Genomic DNA, 21,088 nt, shown 5'->3' on the forward strand with positions numbered 1-21,088 from the left:
TCTTAACCACTGAGCCATCTCTCCAGCCCTGGTAACTCCTTTTGTAGATGAGGATATCCCAGAACATTCCTGCCTCGCCGTCCGGAATATTGTAGTTATAAGGTAAACACCACCCCACCACGTCCTGAATATTGTAGTTATAAGGTAAACACCACCCCACCACGTCCTGAATATTGTAGTTATAAGATAAAACACCACCCCACCACGTCCTGAATATTGTAGTTATAAGGTAAAACACCACCCCACCACGCTCGGGTTATCTTAACACACCTCCTGGTTTATGACAGACACACGTATATATTTACTATGTGTGCCAGCGAGTTCAGATCGCAGTGTGTGTGTGTGTGTGTGTGTGTGTGTGTCAGAGAACAAACTGTGACACTTGGCTCTCTCTCTCCACCATGTGGGTCCTGGGTTATTGAACTCAAGCCATTAGGCAGCCAGCTCCTTCACCTGCTGCCACACCCCGTATATGTTTTATTCACGCGATGTTACCAGTGGACCGATTGTTCAAAGAGAATAAGCAGCAAGAAGCCAGCCCCTAGTAGCCAGAGTAAGCAAACGGCATCGATACAAGTAACAAGAACCTCTCACTCTGCCAGGCCTAAGATTTCTGGCTGAAGATAGCAGAAGCTGACGAAATTACATGGAAACATGGCCTCACAGCAGCCACGGGAAAGGCTGTTCCCACTGCAGTCCACGCGTGTGTGGCCTTCCTAGGAGTCGCCAATCCCACACATCTGTGACCTTAGCTCTGAGTCTTCTACACCCACCTAAAAGTCTTTTCATGTGCGTGTGTGGCAGCCACTGAGCTGCTGCTCATGAGCACTTTCATTTCTAAAGATTTTTAGTTTGTATGTGGAAGTGTTTGGATGCCCTATGTATGTTTATTGTGTGCAGTACCCTTGGAGGCCACAAGAGGGCATGAGATCCTTGGAACTGGAGTTAGGGATGGTTGTGAGCCTCCACCTGGGTGCTAGGAACTGAACCTGAGTCTTCTGCAAAAATCAGCAAGTGCTCTTAACTGCTGAGCCATCTCTCAAGCCCAACCCTAGCTTGTTTCTTGAGCCAAGCCCTCTAACTGGCTGCTGATTCAGTCTCCTGCTCCCTGCACTGGGATTAGAACAGTGCACCAAGCACCTGTTTTAATCATCAGGTGAGTTCAGGGGATCCGAACTGAGGTCTTCATGCATCTGTGGCAGGTGATTTACCGCTGAGCTGTCTGCCCAGCTTCCCTGGAAACCTTAATTCTCACACAGACTCTCAGCTCTGTAGAGACAGCGCATGCCCTTTCCAACACGGTGTTACCAGTAACACCAGCTGTGGTCTGACAAGACGGCTCAGCGGGCAAAGGTGCCGAGCACAAGTATGACGACTCTGACTTCCACCTGTGCGCGGTGGTGCACATGCTTGTCCCCTCCACCCCACACACAGCAAACATAAAAACCTATGACTGTTTTCCTGATACACTCAACCCTTCTGCGTCATCCATGCAGCAATAACAAGATGGTTTTTATACCAACGAGGGTCCTAGAACCAGAGTCCTACACAAACAGGGTGTGGTGGGTTGAACACAAAATATCTACCTAAGGGTCCTGTCTGAACACTTGGTTCCCAGTTGGGGGTGCTCTTTAGAGAGGTGGTGGCCTCCCTTCACTTCCTGCTCTGCTTCCCATGAGTGTATAAAAACCGGCCCAGCTGCTTCCTGTCCGGCCATTTTGTTTTTCCTGACTGTTGCCAAGCCTCCCCAACTATGCTGGACTCTATCCCTCAGGAACAGTAAGCTAAAATAAATTCCTTGAAGTTGCTTTCTGCTGGGGTGTTATAACACACTCCCCACCACACCCCATCTCTCTGGCCACCGCCCGTCACTCCCCCTGAGAACTGAGAAAGGAGCCAGACTCACATGAGCCGCTGGAGAGCACACCGCGGGCCCTTCATGAACCGGCACAGCAGTCTCACCTCTTCCGTCCTCAGACTGTTGTTGGACAGACACAGGTGGGTCAAGGTCATGTTGCCTGAAAGGGCTGAGACCAGACCGTGGCAGCTGACCAGGCTGAGTTCACAGCTGTCCAGTCTGCAAGGAGAGCCCCCCAGAGGAAACAATGAGTCCCTGTTCACCACAGCACTACCCAGGATGCCTAGCTATGGAGCCAGCGACAGTGTTCAGCCACAGAGCAGCCAACACGGAAAATGTGCATGCAGGCAGCGAAACATTTTCACCATAAAGAACGAAGTTGCGTTGTTTGTAGGAAAATGGAGGCAACCAGAGACAGGTGTACTAAGTGAACTCAACCAATTTCATTGTGGTTCCTAGATCTAAATTTTAAAAATTTAAAAGTGTGTGTATGTGTGCGTGTCTGTATATGTGCACGCCATCTGGGTTACCAAGGAGGCCAGAAGGCGGCATTAGATTCTTTGGAGCAGGAGTCAGAGGCACCTAGGAGATGCCCAATGTGGGTCCTGGAACGGAACCCAGGTCCTCTGGAAGAGCAACGGTGTTTAGCTGCTGAGCCATCTCTCCAGCTCCACCCCTTGGTTGTTTGGAGACAGGGTTTCTCTGTCCTGGCTGTCCTGGAACTCTGGAGACCAGGCTGGCCTTGAACTCACAGAGATCTGCCTGCCTCTGCCTCCCAAGTACTGGCAGCCTCACACTTTAAAAGAATTTTAAAAATTACATATTTTTTACGTGCAATAGTGTCTTGTCTGCATGTATGTGTGAGGGTGCCAGATCCCCTGGAACTGGAGTTACAGACAGCTGTGAGCTGCCATGTGGGTGCTGGGAATTGAACCCAGGTCCTCTGTTAGAGCAGTCAGAGCTTTTAACCACCAAGCCATCTCTCCAGCCACCTCATACTTTTTAAAGCACAGTTTACTTATTTATTATGTGCCTGTATGGGGGCACCGTGTGTTTTAGCAGGAAACTGAAGAGTCAGTTTACTCTTTACCATGTGGCTTCAAGGACCTGGGCTAAGATCACCAAGGCTTGGCGGCAACCTCACCAGCCAGCCCAAGATTTTATGTAGATACATACAACTGTGACTATCATGGGAAGAGAAATGGCTGCGTCGGCTATGGGTGAGAGAGAATATGGGTGTAGGGTGTCGAGCTGCTACAGACAGTATATATAGGTGTGGGGTCTGGAGGACCGGCTCAGTGGTTAGAGCTCTGCTCATCTCCAGCATCTGGATGGGATGGCTCCCAACCACCTGGAACTCCAGCTCCTGGGGATCCGATGCTCTCTCCTGTCCTCTGTAGGTACTGCCCTAACAGATACCTACAAGATAAAGTAAATCTTAGTATACACATGTACAAAAAATTTAAAAATTTTCCTCCCCTCTCATCCCTTGGGTTTTGTCTGTATGTGTGGGGCATGTGTGCGCCATGGCTCCCCTCTCATCCCTCGGGTTTTGTCTGTATGTGTGGGCATGTGTGCGCCATGGCTCCTCTCTCATCCTCATCCCTCGGGTTTTGTCTGTATGTGTGGGGCATGTGTGCGCCATGGCTCCCCTCTCATCCCTCGGGTTTTGTCTGTATGTGTGGGCATCTGTGCGCCATGGCTCCCCTCTCATCCTCATCCCTCGGGTTTTGTCTGTATGTATGAGGGCATGTGTGCGCCATGGCTCCCCTCTCATCCCTCGGGTTTTGTCTATATGTATGAGGGCATGTGTGCGCCATGGCTCCCCTCTCATCCCTCGGGTTTTGTCTGTATGTGTGGGGCATGTGTGCGCCATGGCTCCCCTCTCATCCCTCGGGTTTTGTCTGTATGTGTGGGGCATGTGTGCGCCATGGCTCCCCTCTCATCCCTCGGGTTTTGTCTGTATGTGTGGGGCATGTGTGCGCCATGGCTCCCCTCTCATCCCTCGGGTTTTGTCTGTATGTGTGGGGCATGTGTGCGCCATGGCTCCCCTCTCATCCCTCGGGTTTTGTCTGTATGTGTGGGCATCTGTGCGCCATGGCTCCCCTCTCATCCCTCGGGTTTTGTCTGTATGTGTGGGCATCTGTGCGCCATGGCTCCCCTCTCATCCTCATCCCTCGGGTTTTATCTGTATGTGTGGGGCATGTGTGCGCCATGGCTTTCACGTGAAATGCAGAGGACAACTTGGTGGCTGCCTATTTTCTTTCCGCTATATGGCTACTTGCTCTGGGGATCCTGTCTCTGCCTCCTTAGTGCTGTGTAATCTATCAGGTCTATCTGGATCTCCGTGGGCTCTGGAGAGCTGAACTCTGGTCCCCACGTTTGCTCTACATGCTCCTTACCCACAGATCCACCTGACCAGCACACCTATTTCCGGTGTGTGTGTGTGTGTGTGTGTGTGTGTGTGTGTGTAAGAGCTCATTCTGTAGCTCAGGCCTCCCTAGACTTGTTATGGCCCTTCTGTATTTGCCTCCTGAGTACTGGAATTACAGTCGTATACAACCAGACCCTGTGCCAACCATGCCCATGTTCTGTTTTGGGCTGGGCCAGGCAAGAAGGATGTCACTAGTCACTGAACGAGATCATCTCTAACCGTGGAGTCAAGTGTGAACTAATCCACTTGGCTCATGTAAGCCTCACGCTCCAAAGGCACTCTGTCAGTACAGAGGTCTTGGGCTGATTCCTATTACTCTCCTTTTGCACAGGAGGGCTATGATGGCGTGAACAGGGGTCTCTCTGATGCCCCACAGGGCTTTCCTGTGAGGCCTTATTCTCGAGTGCAACATCTGCCACTCCAGTCCCACCCGGTCTTCCAGACACCTCAGCTTGACAGAGAGCGAGCGGGACTCACATCAGCTTCTGGAGTGTACACCTGGAGCTACTCAAGGCCCCGCAGAGCTGCCCCATGCTCTTCTCTGTCACCCCATTTCTTGCCAGGCTGAGAGACTTCAGGCTGGTGGATGAGAGAAGGAGCTCGGAGATCATACTGTAAGAAGCGGAGGTCAGCTCGCAGGAATCCAGTCTGCAGAGACAGATAATAGCCTGAGACATTTTTCTCATCCCTCCTGGGTAACCCAGGGTAACACACTCTTGACTCAGCTACTTAGGAACTGGAGGTGGGTGCACACAAATAGCTTCCCCTTTCCTTTTCCTTATAGTAGCCCGCCAATGCTTTTACCCAGCGCCCCATACCCCATAGATACAATAAGTTATCTATGCTTCGCTAAATGAAAAAGTGCTGGGCTGGTGAGAACGCTTGGGGTAAAGGAGCTGGCTGCCAAGACTGAGACCTGGGTTTGATATCACGACCCATACGTTGGAAGGAGAGAACACATTCCCACAAGTTGTTCTGACCACACACATATGCACACGCGCACACACAAAATTAGTAAACACAATCCAGTGCAAAAGAACGAAAGTGACAACTCCTCAGCATGACTTGACAAGTGACCCATGTCAGCTCTAGCTCAGAAAGTTTGCCGTGGTCACATGGCCACTCAAAGAAAATCCCGGAGGGTGCACACGACCCCTTCTTTTCCTCGGAGACAAGGCCTCACGTAGCCCAGGTTGGCCTCAAAATCGCTAAGTAGCCCAGGATGATCTTGGCTTCTGCTTTTCCTGCCTCTACCTCTTGGGTGCTGGGATTTCAACGTACAAACCCTGTGCTTGGTTTTGTGCAGTGATGGGAACTAAAGGGACACTTTCTGCATGTTAGACAAGCCCTTCACCAACCGAGCAACATCCGCAGATTTCCCCACCCTGCTTTTCTAGACGCAGGATCTTGCTAGGCAAACCAGGCTGGCCTCTCAAGCTCACCATCCCTGGCTCAGCGACCACGGTTCCAGGTACATACTCCACAGCATGCAGTGTTTCCGGTCTTTCCCCACATTTATTGAATGTGTGTGCGCACACGTGTTACAGTGTGCACGTGGAGGTCAGGGGTCATTTCTCTCACCCCCCCCCCCCATCAACTAGGTTCTGGGGATGGATCTCAGGTCACCAGACTAGTGACAAACTTCTTTATCCACTGGGCCATCTCACTGGTCCTGTTTAATTTTTACAACACACTGAGGAGTTTCACCGTGGCACAGCATTTATACCTTGAAATCTACTATTTGAGATGCGTCCTTTGCTGGCACGCAGTCCACTCTCTTTCTCAATTCTCCCGGCTCTCCCACTCCCAGTGAGAGTGTTGCCAAATCAGTATGGCCGCCCTTCTCCGGGACGTCTCTCAAGTCCTCTATTTATTGCGACTTTCTGAAAGCCACGCATTTGATAACCAGAACGAAGCTCACCGCAAAGTCTCCAGGGAGCAGTTAGGGTGTCTCAGCGCTTCACAGACTAACTTAATGTCATCATCCTTCAGATTATTATTCCCCAGGTTGAGGTATTTTAAGTTTCGGTTTGTAATGAGGGTCATCCAGAGATACTGAAGGCCAGCGGCTATCTCTGCACCCTTAAGCCTGCAGAAATGGAAGAGATGAGGAATACAGTCACATCTTAATCCTTTTTCTCTTAAATTATAGCATGTTTGCTCATTGTGTGAAGACAAATTACCGTGATTGGTTTAATAAAGAGTTGAACGGCCAATAGGAGGCTAGGCAGGAGGTATAGACAGGACTTCCAGGTAGAGAGAAAGGAAGTAGATGAATCCAGGTGCTCATCAGACACCAACAGGACTTGAAGGGAGTCAGACATACAGAATAAAAAAAAAAGATAGAAAGCCACGAGGCAAAATGGAGACAACTAGAAATGGGTTAAGTTCTGGGAGCTGGTGGGACAAGCCTAAGATAAGGCTGAGCTTTCATAACCAGTAAGTCTCTGTGCTGTTATTTGGGAGCTGGCTGGTGGGACAGAGAGACTCACTGCAGCCTTACCCTTCTACGCTGGCTCTCAAAGTTGTAAACTATTACATACCGTTTGTTTCTGAGAGTCTACACAGCCTTGTGCTGGCCTTCGACTCCTGGTCCTCCTGCCTCCACCTCTCAAGTTCTGGGATTACAGCCCTGTGCTATATCGCTCCAATTAATTTTTTCTTTTTAGAGACGGGGTCTAATTTATCCCAAACTGATCTCACAAACTCACTCTGTAGCCTAGTTTCCTCAGAAACTCAGCCTGAAAGTTACAAAGTGAAACAATCTTTCTTCCCCACAGTGCTTTTGGTTGTCCTCTCACTGGGGTTTCTATTGCTGTGATAAAAATACCATGACCAGAAGCAGCTTTGGGAGGAAAGGGTCTAACTCATCTTACAGCTTGTAGATACCATCTAGGGAAGTTGGGGCAGGAACTCAAGGCATTTGCTAGAACAGGAACTTGCCTCAAGTCGATGTCATGTGGCTTTTCCCTGGGTTGCGAGGTAAGTCGAGGAGTGGTTTTATTTGGGGGGTCTACAGTAGAGCTGATGTTTCTTCTCCTACCTCAAGATCTGTGGCATCTGTAGCAGGCTCCGAATTTTGTTATCGTGAGAGCATTTATTATGGAAGGCCAGACCCCACAGCCTGAGGCAAGCAACACACAGGCCAGCCTCCCCACAGCTCTCACTGGGACAGTTAAGAAGCTGTCTGGGTGGCGACAGCCTTCAGCTGAAGGTACCTGGTCCTGCAGGCTCCTTGTTACATATGCTCTGCTGAACTAAATCACCATGATGTGAAACTTCTCATTATCCTAACGGTTCACAAAGTCAGACCTTTCCTTTGTTCTGGGGATTTGTTGGAGAGGCACTGACAAAGGGCGCTTTCTGACTCAACACAGCACTCCTGTGATGGTTTGAGCATTCTCTCTCTCCCCCTCTCCCCCTCTCTCTCCCCCTCTCTCTCCCCCTCTCTCTCTTTCCCTCTCTCTCTCTCTCTCTCTCTCTCTCTCTCTCTCTCTCTCTCTCTCTCTCTCTCTCTCATTCACACCTTTTTGAGACAGGGTTCCACTGTGTAGCCCTGGCTATCTTAGAACTTGCTTTGTAGACCAGACTGGCCTCAAACTCACAGAGGTCTGCCTGTCTCTGACTCCCGAGTGCTGGGATTAATATTCACAGTCTTAATTTTTTAAAAGACTTATTTATTATTTATACAGTGTTCTGTCTGTACATGTGTCTGCAGGCCAGAAGAGGGCATCAGATCTCATTACAGATGGTGGTGAGCCACCATGTGGGTGCTGGGAACTGAACTCGGGACCTCTGGAAGAGCTACTAGTGCTCTTAATCTCTGAGCCATCTCTCCAGCCCCCTTACAGAAGATTTTAATGGTTACGTGCTGTGCTCCCGCATGAGTGTATGTACGCCACGCAGGTGCAGGAGAGCCTGTGGAGGCGGCAGGAGGGGTTGGATCCCCTGGATCTGGGGTTGCAGATGCCAGGAACAGAGCCCGAGTCCTCGGCAAGAGCAGCCCTCCAGCACGCTGTCCTGCGCACTCTCAGCTGCTCTGCAGTCTCTGAAGGGACACAGGCTCCCCCCCTCCCTTTAAGGCCCTGTCATGCGTAGATCTTTCTATACCTCATCGTTTCTATAAATTCTGCTTTTCCACTTCAAAGCCAATTTCTGAAGGGATTACAAGTCCATTTCCTTCACAGGCTGACTGCTGTTACTTCTGGTATATTTAACAATTAGCTGCTCATAAACGTGCACGATATTCACTGGCTTAAAGGTATTAAAGAGTAATGTAAATATGTAAAGCATGACCTTGATCTATTACTTCATATTCGATTGCCAGCCCCCAAAGCCCTCTCATTCTTTCTTTACTAACCAACTCCTATGCATCCTTCAAAACCCACAGTAATTAAGCCTGCCTCAAACCTATGCACCTCCTGTGGTTGGGCAGTTGTTAGCAAGTCTTGCAGTGCACGGCTCAGCAGCAAAGGGGGGAGGTGGCACCGGTGGCGCCGTCGTCTGCAGAGAGGCCAGTAGCCAGCGGCTTGGCTGCGCCCCTAAGTGTTCCCCCCACTCCCTGGGTGCCTGGATCTGGATCTCACTGCTGATAGCCAGCCACCAGTCTTCAAGGTCTTTCCTGGAAACACCACTAAGGATTACAATCTGATTGTTATTGAGCGGGGTGCTGCAGCAGCAGCAGCTGGTCAGGCTGGGACTGTTCCCCCAGGAGCTCCTGGTGCCCTACCCCTGCCTGGCATGGCCATTGTCAAGGTGAGCCTGTCTTCCATCACAGGACGGTGACACCTCTTAGCTGACACCTCTTAGCGCAGATTTGGTAACAGCACTTCAACTGTCTTACAGGAAGAAGAGACAGAAGCTGCTATTGGAGCCCCACCTATTGCCACTGAGGGTCCTGAGACCAAGCCTGTGTTGATGACTCTGGCTGAAGGCCCTGGGACTGAGGGACCACGCCTGGCTTCACCTAGTGGCAGTACTAGCTCAGGCCTGGAAGTGGTGGCTCCTGAGGGTACCTCAGTCCCAGTAGGGGGACCAGGTATCCTGGATGACAGTGCCACTATCTGCCGCGTCTGCCAGAAGCCAGGTGACCTGGTCATGTGCAACCAGTGCGAGTTTTGCTTCCACCTGGATTGCCACCTCCCTGCCCTGCAGGATGTTCCAGGGTATGTGTGAGGCTGGGCTGGATCAAGATAGATCATGGAGAGCTGAATGTTTGTCATCATTTACATCTACTCTTCTCCCTAGGGAAGAGTGGAGTTGCTCACTCTGCCACGTGATCCCTGACCTAAAGGAGGAAGATGGAAGCCTTAGCCTGGATGGATCAGATAACACTGGTGTGGTTGCTAAGCTCTCACCAGTCAACCAGCGGGTAAGGGCTGAATGCTTAGATGTTGGGTGGCCCAGTGGCTGAAGCCCCCTCCATCCTTTAACTGCCATCTCTTGTGCCGTCTAGAAATGTGAGCGCGTCCTTCTGGCCCTGTTCTGCCATGAACCCTGCCGCCCCTTGCACCAGCTGGCTACTGATTCTACATTCTCCATGGTGAGTTCCAGAACGCAGGAGAGGTTGGGGATGTCAAGAAGTAGTGGTGTATCCCCTCATGCCAATGTTGTGTCTCCCTGCAGGAGCAGCCTGGTGGTACCCTAGACCTGACCCTGATACGTGCTCGCCTTCAAGAGAAGCTGTCACCCCCTTATAGTTCTCCCCAGGAGTTTGCCCAAGATGTGGGCCGCATGTTCAAGCAGTTCAACAAGCTGACTGAGGTGAGCCTGCAGAATGAACGCGGGAGGGTGGGGATGGGGGAGGAGAAAGCCAGGACCTACTCACCGTTGTCCTCTTAAATCGTCCAGGACAAGGCGGATGTGCAGTCCATCATCGGCCTGCAGCGCTTCTTTGAGACGCGCATGAATGACGCCTTTGGTGACACCAAGTTTTCTGCTGTGCTGGTAGAACCACCACCGCTGAACCTTCCCAGTGCTAGCCTAAGTTCTCAGGAGCTGTCCGGTGGCCCTGGGGATGGTCCCTGAAGCTGGAGCTCTTATGGTCAGCCCGGTCAAGCTCTGGTCTCTGTCCTTTTACCCCATACCCTCTCCTCCTTTGGTGGCCTGACTCCTGCTCTTGGTGGCCCTGTCCTACAGTCCCTCTTCACAAAATGGTTTTTACTTCTGTGGATTTAATAAAAACTTCACGGGGCTGGAGAGATGGCTCAGCGGTTAAGAGCACTGACTGCTCTTCCAGAGGACCAGGGTTCAGTTCCCAGCACCCACATGGCAGCTCACAACTGCCTGAAGATCCAGTTCCAGGGGATCTGACACCTTCACACCAGTGCACATAAAATAAAATAAACAATAAGAAATATTAAAAAAAAAACCCAAAAGAGTTATGCACCTCTTTATGATTGTTTTCCAGTCAGCTCCCATCCTGTGTTTCTGGGAACTTGTTTCATGCACCCTTTACAGTGTTGGTCCTCTCGGGGTTTATAGATGGGCCCTGTCTAGGCAGGAGAAGCCTGCCAAGGCAAGCCCTGCCTTGTAGCTGGCTGGTGGCACTTACATTAGATTCTGTATATTACAGGCTGGATTCCGCAGTTTGAGACATAGTATCTTCATGGCCCATTCGTTTAGGACGCTGCTACCCAGATCCAGTTTATTCAGTTTTGGATGCGTGCTGAGTACTGAGCAGAAGTCCTCCCACAGCTCCATGATGAGGGACTTACCCTGTGCCCTGGTCGGCGAGGAGAAAACAGAAGGATTAAACAGGCAGACATGGGGGGGGGGGGCGGTACGCTAGAGTGCTCACGAGCCTCACAGCCCTCCCTGTCACAGGCGACTTAAAGTCTAGCACCCCCTAGTGGTCAAATGGTGCCATTAAAAAGATTTTATTTTAAAGGTTAAGTGCATGCGTGCGTGTATGTATGCGTGTCAATGGGTGGGTATGTACATGCATGTGTAGATGTGCCCATGGAGGCCAGAAGATAGCATCAGATCTTCCTGGAGCTGGAGTTATCGGCAGTTATGAGCCACTCAGTGTGGTGTTAGGAAACACATTCCGGTCCGAAGAGCAGCAGGTGTTCTTTAACTGCTGAGCCATCTGTCTAGCCTGGATCTGTTTTAAAGTCTGAGATGATACGATCATCATTTCATCTCTTGTATTAGAGATTTCCACTTCCAGTTAGCTATGGCAATTAATGGAACAGCCAGGTATACAGCAATCGAACTATTGATACTCCTTAGCAGCGGAGGAGGATTACGGACCCTTGTCCTGGGTGCTAGCCCAGCTCTTCCTTCCTCTCCTCCCTCAGCTGCAACTAATTTAGGAGGGTGCCACAGACTATATGTGGAAATAAATGGTTAACTGAAAACAACTCCATGACAGTTTCCCATGAGGCTGTTGTCTGCACGAGGGAGATTTTATTAGGATGCTGTTGCTTTGGGTTATCCATGTTTCTCTAAGCAAACCCAATAAACTTGCTGCTTCACCAAAATAAGTTTTGGTAGAATGATAACTCTAGGCTTTTGCTGACTTCCTATGTGGGGCGAGTAGAGGTTTGCTTGTGTCGTTCTAGGAAAACATTACAGAGCAAGCTACTACGAGAAATAAACAGGGACCTCTAGAAGAAAGAGATGGTACAGGAGCCCCACGCTGGCATATTGTTACAACATGGGCCTGTCCCTTTAAGACATTCTTGGGGACTCCAGACCTCACAGGTCTAAAGAGACCTGCTCATATCTCTAGAAAAGTCATAGCCTGTGTTGTGACTCGCGCCAGCTCTCGACTTATGGTCCCTGGCTCCTCCAGGCTTTGTGTCTGTGGCGAGTGGTCAGCTGTATGTAGAAACAGACGCAAAGAGGGCCATCAGCCGAAGCGGAGTGAGTGAGCACTGTGCCCTGCACTTCTCACTCGCGCGTTTGTCTTTAGGCGGCAGAGAGTGACGCATGTTTACAGGTAACAGTAAGACAAGAAGGATTATTGAACAGACTGCATGCAAATGGTGAATGGATGACGTAGGCATGCGGACTCAGAAACAGTCAAATGCCAGCTGGGAGAAGGAAAAGGCTGGAGCCTGGCACTAGCCTCCCAGAAAAAGATTCCACACAGAGCAACCCACCTTGTTGGAGAGACCGAGGCAAGGCCAGGAGTCAGCGGTGGGCAGGGATTATGCCTTGATTAGAACCATTTAGATATGCATGACCTGCACCTTTACCTCGCTGCGGGGTCCAAAGATGGGCTATGCGGACGGGCATCAATAGAGACCTACTGATTTTTGTCCCTTTTTTCAATGTGGCAACCCTGCACAAATCTTTTTTCCGGCATTTTACTATTAGTTTGGCTCTTCTAATTGGCTTACGGGTGGAAGCTACTTTGATGCCGCTACCTCCTGAGTGCTGGGTTTGTGGGTGTGCACCACATCCCCAGTCTGAGCAGTGCTGGGGATCAAACCTTGGGCTTCATCCATGCCAGGCAAGCAGTCTCCCGAGATCTGCCTACCAACTGAGCTATATACCCCCCAGCATCGGACTCTTTTAAAGGGCTTATCCAGCAGCTAATGACGACCTAGACTTGTCAGGTCCTGTTAGTAAGTGAAAGGCCAAGGGTCAGAACTGACCACCCATACATGAGCCCAAATGGTGAGACCCTTTAAGAGCCATCTGGTACCTTAAATATTTCTGAACGCCATGTCTAACCTGATAACATACAAAATTACTAACTTAGGATGAAAATCATCCGATACTCACTGCGGGAGAGCAATGGGGCACAGCTCAGCATTCTTATCCACTAAGAAGATGTCTCTGACATCCACCCGGAGTGTCTCCAAGTTCTGACAGTGCTGGAGGCAGTAGGAAGATACCATTAAGTCCATCTTCTGGTTCACCTGGAGCCACACTTCTTGGAAGCTATTCAGAGCCCAGCAGACAAATTCCTTGTCCTGAGACTCAAAGAGATAGTAGAAGGCATCCAGAACATCCTCTGGGCCGGTGGCGCTGACCTGCTGACCCATTTCAAAGACCCAATGTTGGAGCCTCTGCTTCACAGCAGGGGATACAGGACATCCAAGCAGAGCCTCCAGGATCCTCATCGTGTCCTTGTTCATGAGGCCAAATAGGAAACGCTTCATCCCAAGGAGGTGAGTGTTGAAGTTGGTTCGCTTCGGCGTCATGATGCTCCTCTTTGGGTTTTCGACCAACAGACACTGCTGATTCCACTTTTTCAGCCCCTTTAAGAGGTAGTATAAGGCGGCACAGAAATCCTGCAGGCTTAGGTGGAAGAAGATGTAATACCGCTCGGTGCTGTCGTCAACCTGGAGAAGGACGTTCATGTGAAAGAGGGCTGAGATCGCAGCCTCCTCCAGGCCGTAGTTCTGCAGGTCATTGTCGTAGAACACCGACCTCATGTTCCACACCCCCTCCGCCGCCATACTGCACAGACCCATCAAGGCAACTTGCTCTCTGTGACTGAGGCAACTCTGAAAAGGCTCTCGCGGGGTGAGCTGGTGGAACACCAAGGTGGCATACAAACTGGTAAGAGTCCAGCAGACTGGGGCGCATCTCTCTCCCAGCTTCTCCTGTAGCTTCAGAGCCTCACAGACCAGGGAGCATATGGAGGGGACCTGACACTGGTCAAATATCTGGTCGTTCTCTATCACGGTACGCACCACGTGCTTTCTTCGCTGGTCATCGGAGATGTCCTCGAGGAGTAGCTGAGTCCTCCTCGTTGCCGACAGTCCTCCGACCAATATGTAGAGGGGGGACACCGCCAACGACTTGAGCTTTTCTAGGTCCGTGTCTCTGGTGGTGATTATGAGACAGGACTGGGGTAGGAGGACCTTCATCAGGAGGCTGTACATCAGGATGTATATGGGCTGCTCATCCTCCCAGTCTCCAGAGGGCCTCATGTCATCCTGCAGGAGGGCCAAGTCCAGGTCGTCAAAACCATCCAGGACAAACAAGAGTCTTTCCGGTTTGGACACGATCTTTGCCACTGAAGCCTGCAAGTATGGCCACTCCTCGGAAATCAACTCTGCCAAGCTGCTCTTCTCTGTCCATTTTATTTCTCTAACAGAGAAGAAGAAGGCATAGGACATGTCTTGGTAGAGTTTACCCTGTGCCCAGCCCAGAATGATACTTCTGGCCAAAGATGACTTTCCAACGCCTGGTTTTCCATGGAGGATGACAGTATGAGGCCAGAAGGCTTTCTGGTACGACTTGAAAGCCTTGAGCAGCACCTGCATCTCTGGGCTGTCATAGTGTACTTCCACATGTGTGTCAAACTTGGCTATCACGTGGGCCTTATAGCTCTGCAGGCCATCTAGATGGTATGAGGTCAGGGAAGAGAGCAGAAGAAAAACAAAATTTGAAAAAAACTTATTTGTAGTTGAAACTGACATGTATCTCTTCAAGATAAGTCTAATTATCAATGGCCTACAACATCTCAAAAATAGAGGAGAGGAACCTGAAGGGACTTAACAGTAAAAATAAAATCTCTTAATTTTGATTAGGGTAGGTACTTACTCTCAGCTGTGTTTAGAACGCATCAAATAAGCTTGTGCTTGTATCCAGATTGCTGGAATTATGGGTTATTTTGGACGTCTCATAAATTACCACCCAACATAAATTTCCGTGAGCCACATGGCTCTGTCCGTGATGTTCACCCCCAGGACTCACAAGGAAGGTTCAGGTGAACACACCAGTGACACCAGGACCCCACCCCCTCTCTGAATGCCCTTATCATTGGCCACAGACATTTTCTTCACCTTGTTCACTTTTGTCTGGCTCTGAATCTTGTTCCTCAGCTTGAAAGAACTCTGTAAAAGGGACAGAACAAAATTGATGCAGAATTCCCCTCTGTATGCCGTGGTAATAAAGAACTGCTTTGAGCAGAGTAGGGCAGAACAGAGCTAGGCAGGGAAAACTAAACTGAATGCTGGGAAAAAGAAGGTGGAGTCAGTGAGAAACCATGTAGCCCCGCTGGAGACAGACGCTGGAACTTTACCCAATAAGCCACAGCCTCGTGGTGATACACAGATTATTGGAGATGGGTTAACTTAAGATATGTGTTATCCAGAAATACGCTTATGATGTGGGAGTCCCTCTGTGTGTTGCTTGTATTGGTTAATGAATAAAGAAAACTGCTTTGGCCTGATAGGAAGAACTTAGGTAGGCGGAGAAGACAGAACTGAATTCTGGCAGGAAGAAAGCAGAGTCAGAGGGACACCATGGAGCTGCCAGAATCAGACAAGCTGAATCTTCCTGGTAAGCCACTGCCACGTGGCGATACACAGATTAATAGAAATGGGCTAAATCAAGGTGTTTAAGAATTAGCCAATAAAATGTTAGAGCTAATAGGCCAAGCAGTGATTTAACAAATACTACTTCTGTGTGATTATTTCGGGGCTAAGCTAGCTGGGCAGCAGGGACAAACAAGCGGCCCCTCCCTGCAAGGCGCTTAAGCTATTGGCCAAATAGTATTGCAAATAATATGGTTTCTGTGTGATTATTTTGGGGCTGAGCAGCTGGGAACAAACAAGTGGCCTCCTACAACACAAAACCATCTAGCATGATTATGTCTGTTGTTCTAAACAGAGATGCCATCTGTGTCGACTACCCAGACCCCAGGCTTAGGGTGCACAGGGGAAGAGGGGGGCAGAAAGAACGTAAGAGCTGGAGGATGGGGAGGAGAGCTGCGAAATGCTGTGCTCTGCACACGCTACTGCTGCTGCACACATGAGGTCATGCAGCTGTGGTCACCTGCATGGTGAAAATCCCGCCACAGATTGGGCGGGGGCTCTGGAGACTCTACTGCTGGCTGTGGAAGTCTCGGCATTTGGAGTCACTTTTGTTTGGGGGTGTGTCCTCTGGTTGGTTGTTCATGTTCTATGTGTATGTGCGCACACGTGTGGGTAGGGTTCACGTGCACATTCGAGGGCGTATATGTGGACCTGACGCTGACTTCTGGTGTCCTTTGCAATCACTCTCGTTCTAAATTTCTAAAGATGTATTTATTTTTACTTTATGACTATTTGGCCTTGTGCATGCTATGCCCGCTGAGGCCAGAAGGCAGCAGATACCCTAGAACTGGAGTTTCAGATGGCTGTGAGCTGGCACAGGGGTGCTGAACACTGAACCTGTTCCTCCGGAAGAGTGGCCAGTGCTCAGAACTGCTGAGCCATCTCTCTGGAACCCAATCTACTTTTTGAGAGTGTCTTACTAAACCTCGATCTCACCAATATATCTAGACTGGCCAGCCGGCACCATAGATCCTCCTGTGTCTGCCTCCTCCGTGTTGGTATTACAGGCACATACCGCTCCCACATGGCCCTTTAATATGGGTTCTGGGACTTGAACTCAGGTCCCTGTGCAGCAAACATTTTACGGACTGAACAATTTAAGCCTCAGGACTCAACCTTATTAATAGAGCTAGTTATATACCCAAACACAGCTCATGCAGCTTAACGCAATCTATATCAAGAGTCCAGCTGACCTCCAAGAAACTGTCAAAGTGATTTTAAAGTTTCTGATAGAATCAATGGGACTGAGAATGGCCTCCAAATTTTGCAGATACAATGGAGAGTGTCATAGATCCGGAAAGAAACAGCATTTAAGTCAGTGGGGGTAGTGGTATAAGGACAGGCTCAAAGGCCAGTCAGCTAGAACTGAGAAACCCCAGATCACCCTCCCGCACCTGTCTGGACACTTTAGTAGAACTGTGTGTGTATGTGTGGTACGTGGAAAGTACAGGCGGAGTGTGGATGACGATGCCAGAGGTCAACCTTAGTCTTCATTCCTCATGAAACAATCCCCTTTAAAAAGATGTTTAATTTTAATTACATGTCTGTGTGGGTATGTGTGAGCACTTGTGCCCACAGAAGACAGACGTGTTGGTCTCTTGGAGCTGGAGTTACCAGTGGTTATGAGCCACCTGATGAGGGGGCTGGGAGCCAGACTCCAATCCTGGATGTACACACATAAGAATTCAGGGGGTCTAGCTGGGCTGCAGTGGCACACACTTTTAGTCCCAGTACTCAGGAGGGCAGAGGCAGGCAAATCTCTGTGAGTTTAACATAACCTGATCTACAGAACACGTTCCAGGACAGCCAGGGCTACACAGAAAAACCTTTCTCAAAACACAAATAAAACAATGACAAAAAGAGAATTCAGGGCTCTAACTATATACCACGTGGCTTTAAGTGTATCCATGTTTACACCCAACTCTGCCTGCAAACCTGGTGGCCGTTCATCATCTGATCCTTTGTCATTCTGAACTGGTCCACTGCCGCCTTCTGGGTCACGCACTGAGCTTTCTGCAACAGAGAGGAAGAGAGAATGCTGTTGTGAGTCACAGTCTGATTGCCCCAGCTGGGGACGAGAACACTTCATACCCAAAGTACAGAGGGGAATGAGAGCAAGCCTCGGCTCAGGTTATGCCCGGAGTAGTCTGGCATAGGACACAGTCGGGCCCTTCTGCCTCAGGAGCACAGAAAAGCAGCTGAGACAGGCAAGGATGTTCCAAACTGCACTTTAATATATGCATGCGGCTGAGACAGGCAAGGATGCTCCAATCTGCATTTTACACATGCGTTCTATACAAGCTCTGCTGCGTGGCTTTGGGTGGGTGACCCATGAGGTGCTGGGTCATAGGCATTTTTAAATGTTCATTAGTCGTCCTCAGTGCCTTCAAATTTCAGTCCTACATAGCGAGCAACTACCTTGATACGTGTGAGGTATCTGATTAGAGGCTTCAACTGTGTGCGCCCGTGTGTGGGTGCGCACGCACATCAAGCGTGGGTGTCTTTACTCTGTAGGCACCTGCCCAGTTTTTGAAAAAAAATTATGAATTTCGTTTTATGTCTGTGCGCATGCAGTTGCCCCTGGAGGCCAGAAGAGGACATAGGATTCGTGGAACTGGAGTTACAGGCAGCTGTGAGCCACTTGCTGTGGGTGTTTCGAGTGAAACACTGGTCCTCTGCAAGAGCAGCAGGTGCTCTTAACCACAGAGTCATTTATCCGACCTCTGCTGCATTGGTTTGAATGAGAATGGTCCCATAGGCTCATATATTTGAATGTTTGGTTCTGCAGTTTGAGAAGGACTAAGAGGTGTGGGCTTGTTGGAGGAGCTTTCAAAAGCCCACACCAGGTTCAGGCCTAGGCCCACCCTCCCTTCTGTGCGTCTATGGATCAGAGAGCTCTCAGCTACTGCTCCAGTTCATGCTTGCCTGCCATGATGATCACAGACTAACTCTGATGCTGTAAGCAAGCCCCCATTTAACGGCTTTCTTTTATAGTTTGCCTTGGTCATAGTGTCTCTTTATGGCAATAGAAAACAAGACATCCACTCACCTATTTTTTTTTCCTTGACAGGTTTTCTACTAAATCTGGAGTTCACCTAAGCCAAGAAAGACTTTGAAATCCAGCCTCTGCCTCCTAAGTGCTAAGATTGTAGGTGTATGCCATCATGTCCTATTTATTTACTGCTGGGGACTGAATCCAGCTGGGGCTTTGTGCATGCTACCAATGAGCTACATTTTAACTTAATAATTATTTTCATTCATTCAACATATTGTCCAAAAAATATAATGCATGATCAGAAACTTACACTGTATCTTTAAAGAGAGAAAATGTATGTGTGAGTGTGTATGGCTGGTGTGGGATTCCCCTCTGTATGCTGTGATTACCACTGATTGATAAAGAAACTGCTTTGGACCTATATATAGCAAAGCAGAACTTAGCTAGGTGGGGAAAAAATTGAATGCTGGGAGAAAGAAGGCGGAGTCAGTAAGAAGCCATGTAGTCCCTCCAGAGACAAGACGCCTGAACTTTACCGGGTAAGCCACAGCATCATGGTGATACAGATTAATGGAGACGGGTTAGTTTAAGATATGAGTTAGTCAAAAATATGCTTAAGCTATTGGCCAAACAGTATTACAAATAATATGGTTTCTGTGATTTTATTTTGGGGCTGAGCAGCCAGGAACAAACAAGCAGCCTCCTCCTAAAACATATGGCTGTATATACAAATATGTATATTCAAATTATTTATTCATATATATATGTATTTAACAATTTACTTAATTTTTATTTTATGTACATGAAGGTATCAGATTCCCTGGAACTGGAGTTAGACAGCTGTGAACTGCCACGTGGGTGCTGAGAATTGAACCCAGGTTCTCTGGAAGAACAGTCAGTGCTCTTAACCACTCAACCATCTCTCCATCCCTGAATATTCTAATATATAAATTAAAAATAGTGCCTCGTCATTAATATACTAGCAGGCATTCATGAATGACCCAGATACTGTTTACTACCTACCCATAAGGGTATAAATGGTTACATTCTGTCTTCTGAATGTTGCAGCTGAGCCAAGAAGATCTCTCACTTGCCACCAAAACCTGAGTTCAATTCCCTACACCCACATGATGGGAGGAGAAAACCCAAACCAGGAGGGTAGTCTTCTGACCTTCACAGGCATGCCTCAGCTTCCTCAGACCTGAAATGTTCCCTCTAGGAGGGAGGAGGTGGCTAATGAGACTCAGGAGGCAAAGAAAAGATCAGATATCTAGGAGAACAGAAACTTGGAAGAGTCTGGAAGGCCAGTCCCCAGCAGTAAGAAAAGGAGTGTTAACAGCTGAGGGAGGAGAGGGCAACTGCAGAGGAGAGAGATTCCGGACCATCCAGCTGTGCAGAGAGGACAGATTCCGGACCGTCCAGCTGTGCAGAGAGGACAGATTCCGGACCGTCCAGCTGTGCAGAGAGGACAGATTCCGGACCGTCCAGCTGTGCAGAGAGGACAGATTCCGGACCATCCAGCTGTGCAGAGAGGAGAGATTCCGGACCATCCAGCTGTGCAGAGAGGACAGATTCCGGACCGTCCAGCTGTGCAGAGAGGAGAGATTCCGGACCATCCAGCTGTGCAGAGAGGAGAGATTCCGGACCGTCCAGCTGTGCAGAGAGGACAGATACCGGACCGTCCAGCTGTGCAGAGAGGACAGATTCCGGACCGTCCAGCTGTGCAGAGAGGAGAGATTCTGGACTGTCCAGCTGTGCAGAGGGGACAGATTCCAGACTGTCCAGATGTGCAGAGGAGAGATTCTGGACTGTCCAGATGTGCAGAGAGCTTTCCAGCGATGCAGCTGTTTATGCATTATCCCTGCCCCTTGTGAGTTACTCCTCACCCACACTCGTTAGTAACCCCAAGAAAAATTCATTCATTCACCCAGTTGGACATTGGCGTAATAACTTTGTTCTATGGATAGGTTCCATTTTTGCTGAATAGATATGTGTCTTTCCAAAAAGTCTGCCAACTGTTTTTTCCTCTCCCAAAGAATAAACTAAGTCGCCATCCTTTTTTTTAGTTCTGTCACAGATGCAGGGTCATCTCCACAAATCAGAGGAAGTTAACTTACTGATATGAATTGATCCAATTATTATTATTAGTTTTTTTTTTCAAGATAGGGTTTCTCGGTGTAACAGCCCTGGCTGTCCTGGAACTCACTTTGTAGACCAGGCTGGCCTCAAACTCAGATCTGCCTGCCTCTGCCTTCCAAATGCTGGGATTAAAGGCGTGTATCACCACTGCCAGGCAACCCATCTTATTTTCTGAGGCAAGGTTCTCACTGAAACTGGAGCTTGCCATTTTGGCTTAGCTGGCCAGCAAGCTCCCAGGATTCACTTGTTTCCCCCTGCCCTGAGATGGAATTACAAGCATGAGTTGTCACACCTGGATTTTTATATGGGTTCTGGGGATTTGAACTCAGGTCCTCATGTTTGTCCACGGAATCATCCCCAGCCCATCTACCCAAATG

The 21,088-nt window shown here is 49.2% G+C and overlaps 2 protein-coding genes across 2 annotated transcripts in view; one reads left to right on the forward strand and one right to left on the reverse strand.

Moving 5' to 3' along the window:
- Nlrp5 (NLR family pyrin domain containing 5) overlaps positions 1 to 20,511 on the reverse strand; it is a 30,690-nt gene extending 10,179 nt beyond the window's left edge. Inside the window, exons 1-9 of the mRNA XM_075952630.1 lie at positions 20,500 to 20,511; positions 19,955 to 20,324; positions 17,513 to 17,590; positions 15,044 to 15,094; positions 13,029 to 14,598; positions 10,846 to 11,016; positions 6,214 to 6,381; positions 4,770 to 4,940; positions 1,907 to 2,077 (exon numbers count right to left, since the gene is read on the reverse strand). Coding sequence (XP_075808745.1) covers positions 1,907 to 2,077; positions 4,770 to 4,940; positions 6,214 to 6,381; positions 10,846 to 11,016; positions 13,029 to 14,598; positions 15,044 to 15,094; positions 17,513 to 17,590; positions 19,955 to 20,324; positions 20,500 to 20,511 — 2,762 coding nt within the window. The remainder of the gene's footprint in view (positions 1 to 1,906; positions 2,078 to 4,769; positions 4,941 to 6,213; positions 6,382 to 10,845; positions 11,017 to 13,028; positions 14,599 to 15,043; positions 15,095 to 17,512; positions 17,591 to 19,954; positions 20,325 to 20,499) is intronic.
- LOC142837522 (transcription intermediary factor 1-beta-like) lies at positions 7,250 to 10,475 on the forward strand. The gene is made up of 7 exons (XM_075952643.1): positions 7,250 to 7,274; positions 8,839 to 9,047; positions 9,138 to 9,457; positions 9,540 to 9,663; positions 9,748 to 9,834; positions 9,918 to 10,055; positions 10,143 to 10,475. The coding sequence occupies exons 1-7, from the start codon at positions 7,250 to 7,252 to the stop codon at positions 10,317 to 10,319; spliced, it is 1,080 nt and encodes a 359-aa protein (XP_075808758.1). The 3' UTR covers positions 10,320 to 10,475.
- Positions 20,512 to 21,088: the final 577 nt, after the last annotated feature.

Source organism: Microtus pennsylvanicus, chromosome 1, assembly GCF_037038515.1.
Source record: "Microtus pennsylvanicus isolate mMicPen1 chromosome 1, mMicPen1.hap1, whole genome shotgun sequence".
Taxonomy (NCBI): Eukaryota; Metazoa; Chordata; class Mammalia; order Rodentia; family Cricetidae; genus Microtus; species Microtus pennsylvanicus.

Bases quoted from the DNA above. Each gene is read 5' to 3' on its own strand.
- LOC142837522 (XM_075952643.1), top strand. From the start codon at position 7,250: ATGTGGCTTTTCCCTGGGTTGCGAG. The intron at 9,048-9,137 runs GTGAGCCTGTCT...ACTGTCTTACAG, and splicing joins CTGGCATGGCCATTGTCAAG to GAAGAAGAGACAGAAGCTGC. The intron at 9,458-9,539 runs GTATGTGTGAGG...TCTTCTCCCTAG, and splicing joins GCCCTGCAGGATGTTCCAGG to GGAAGAGTGGAGTTGCTCAC.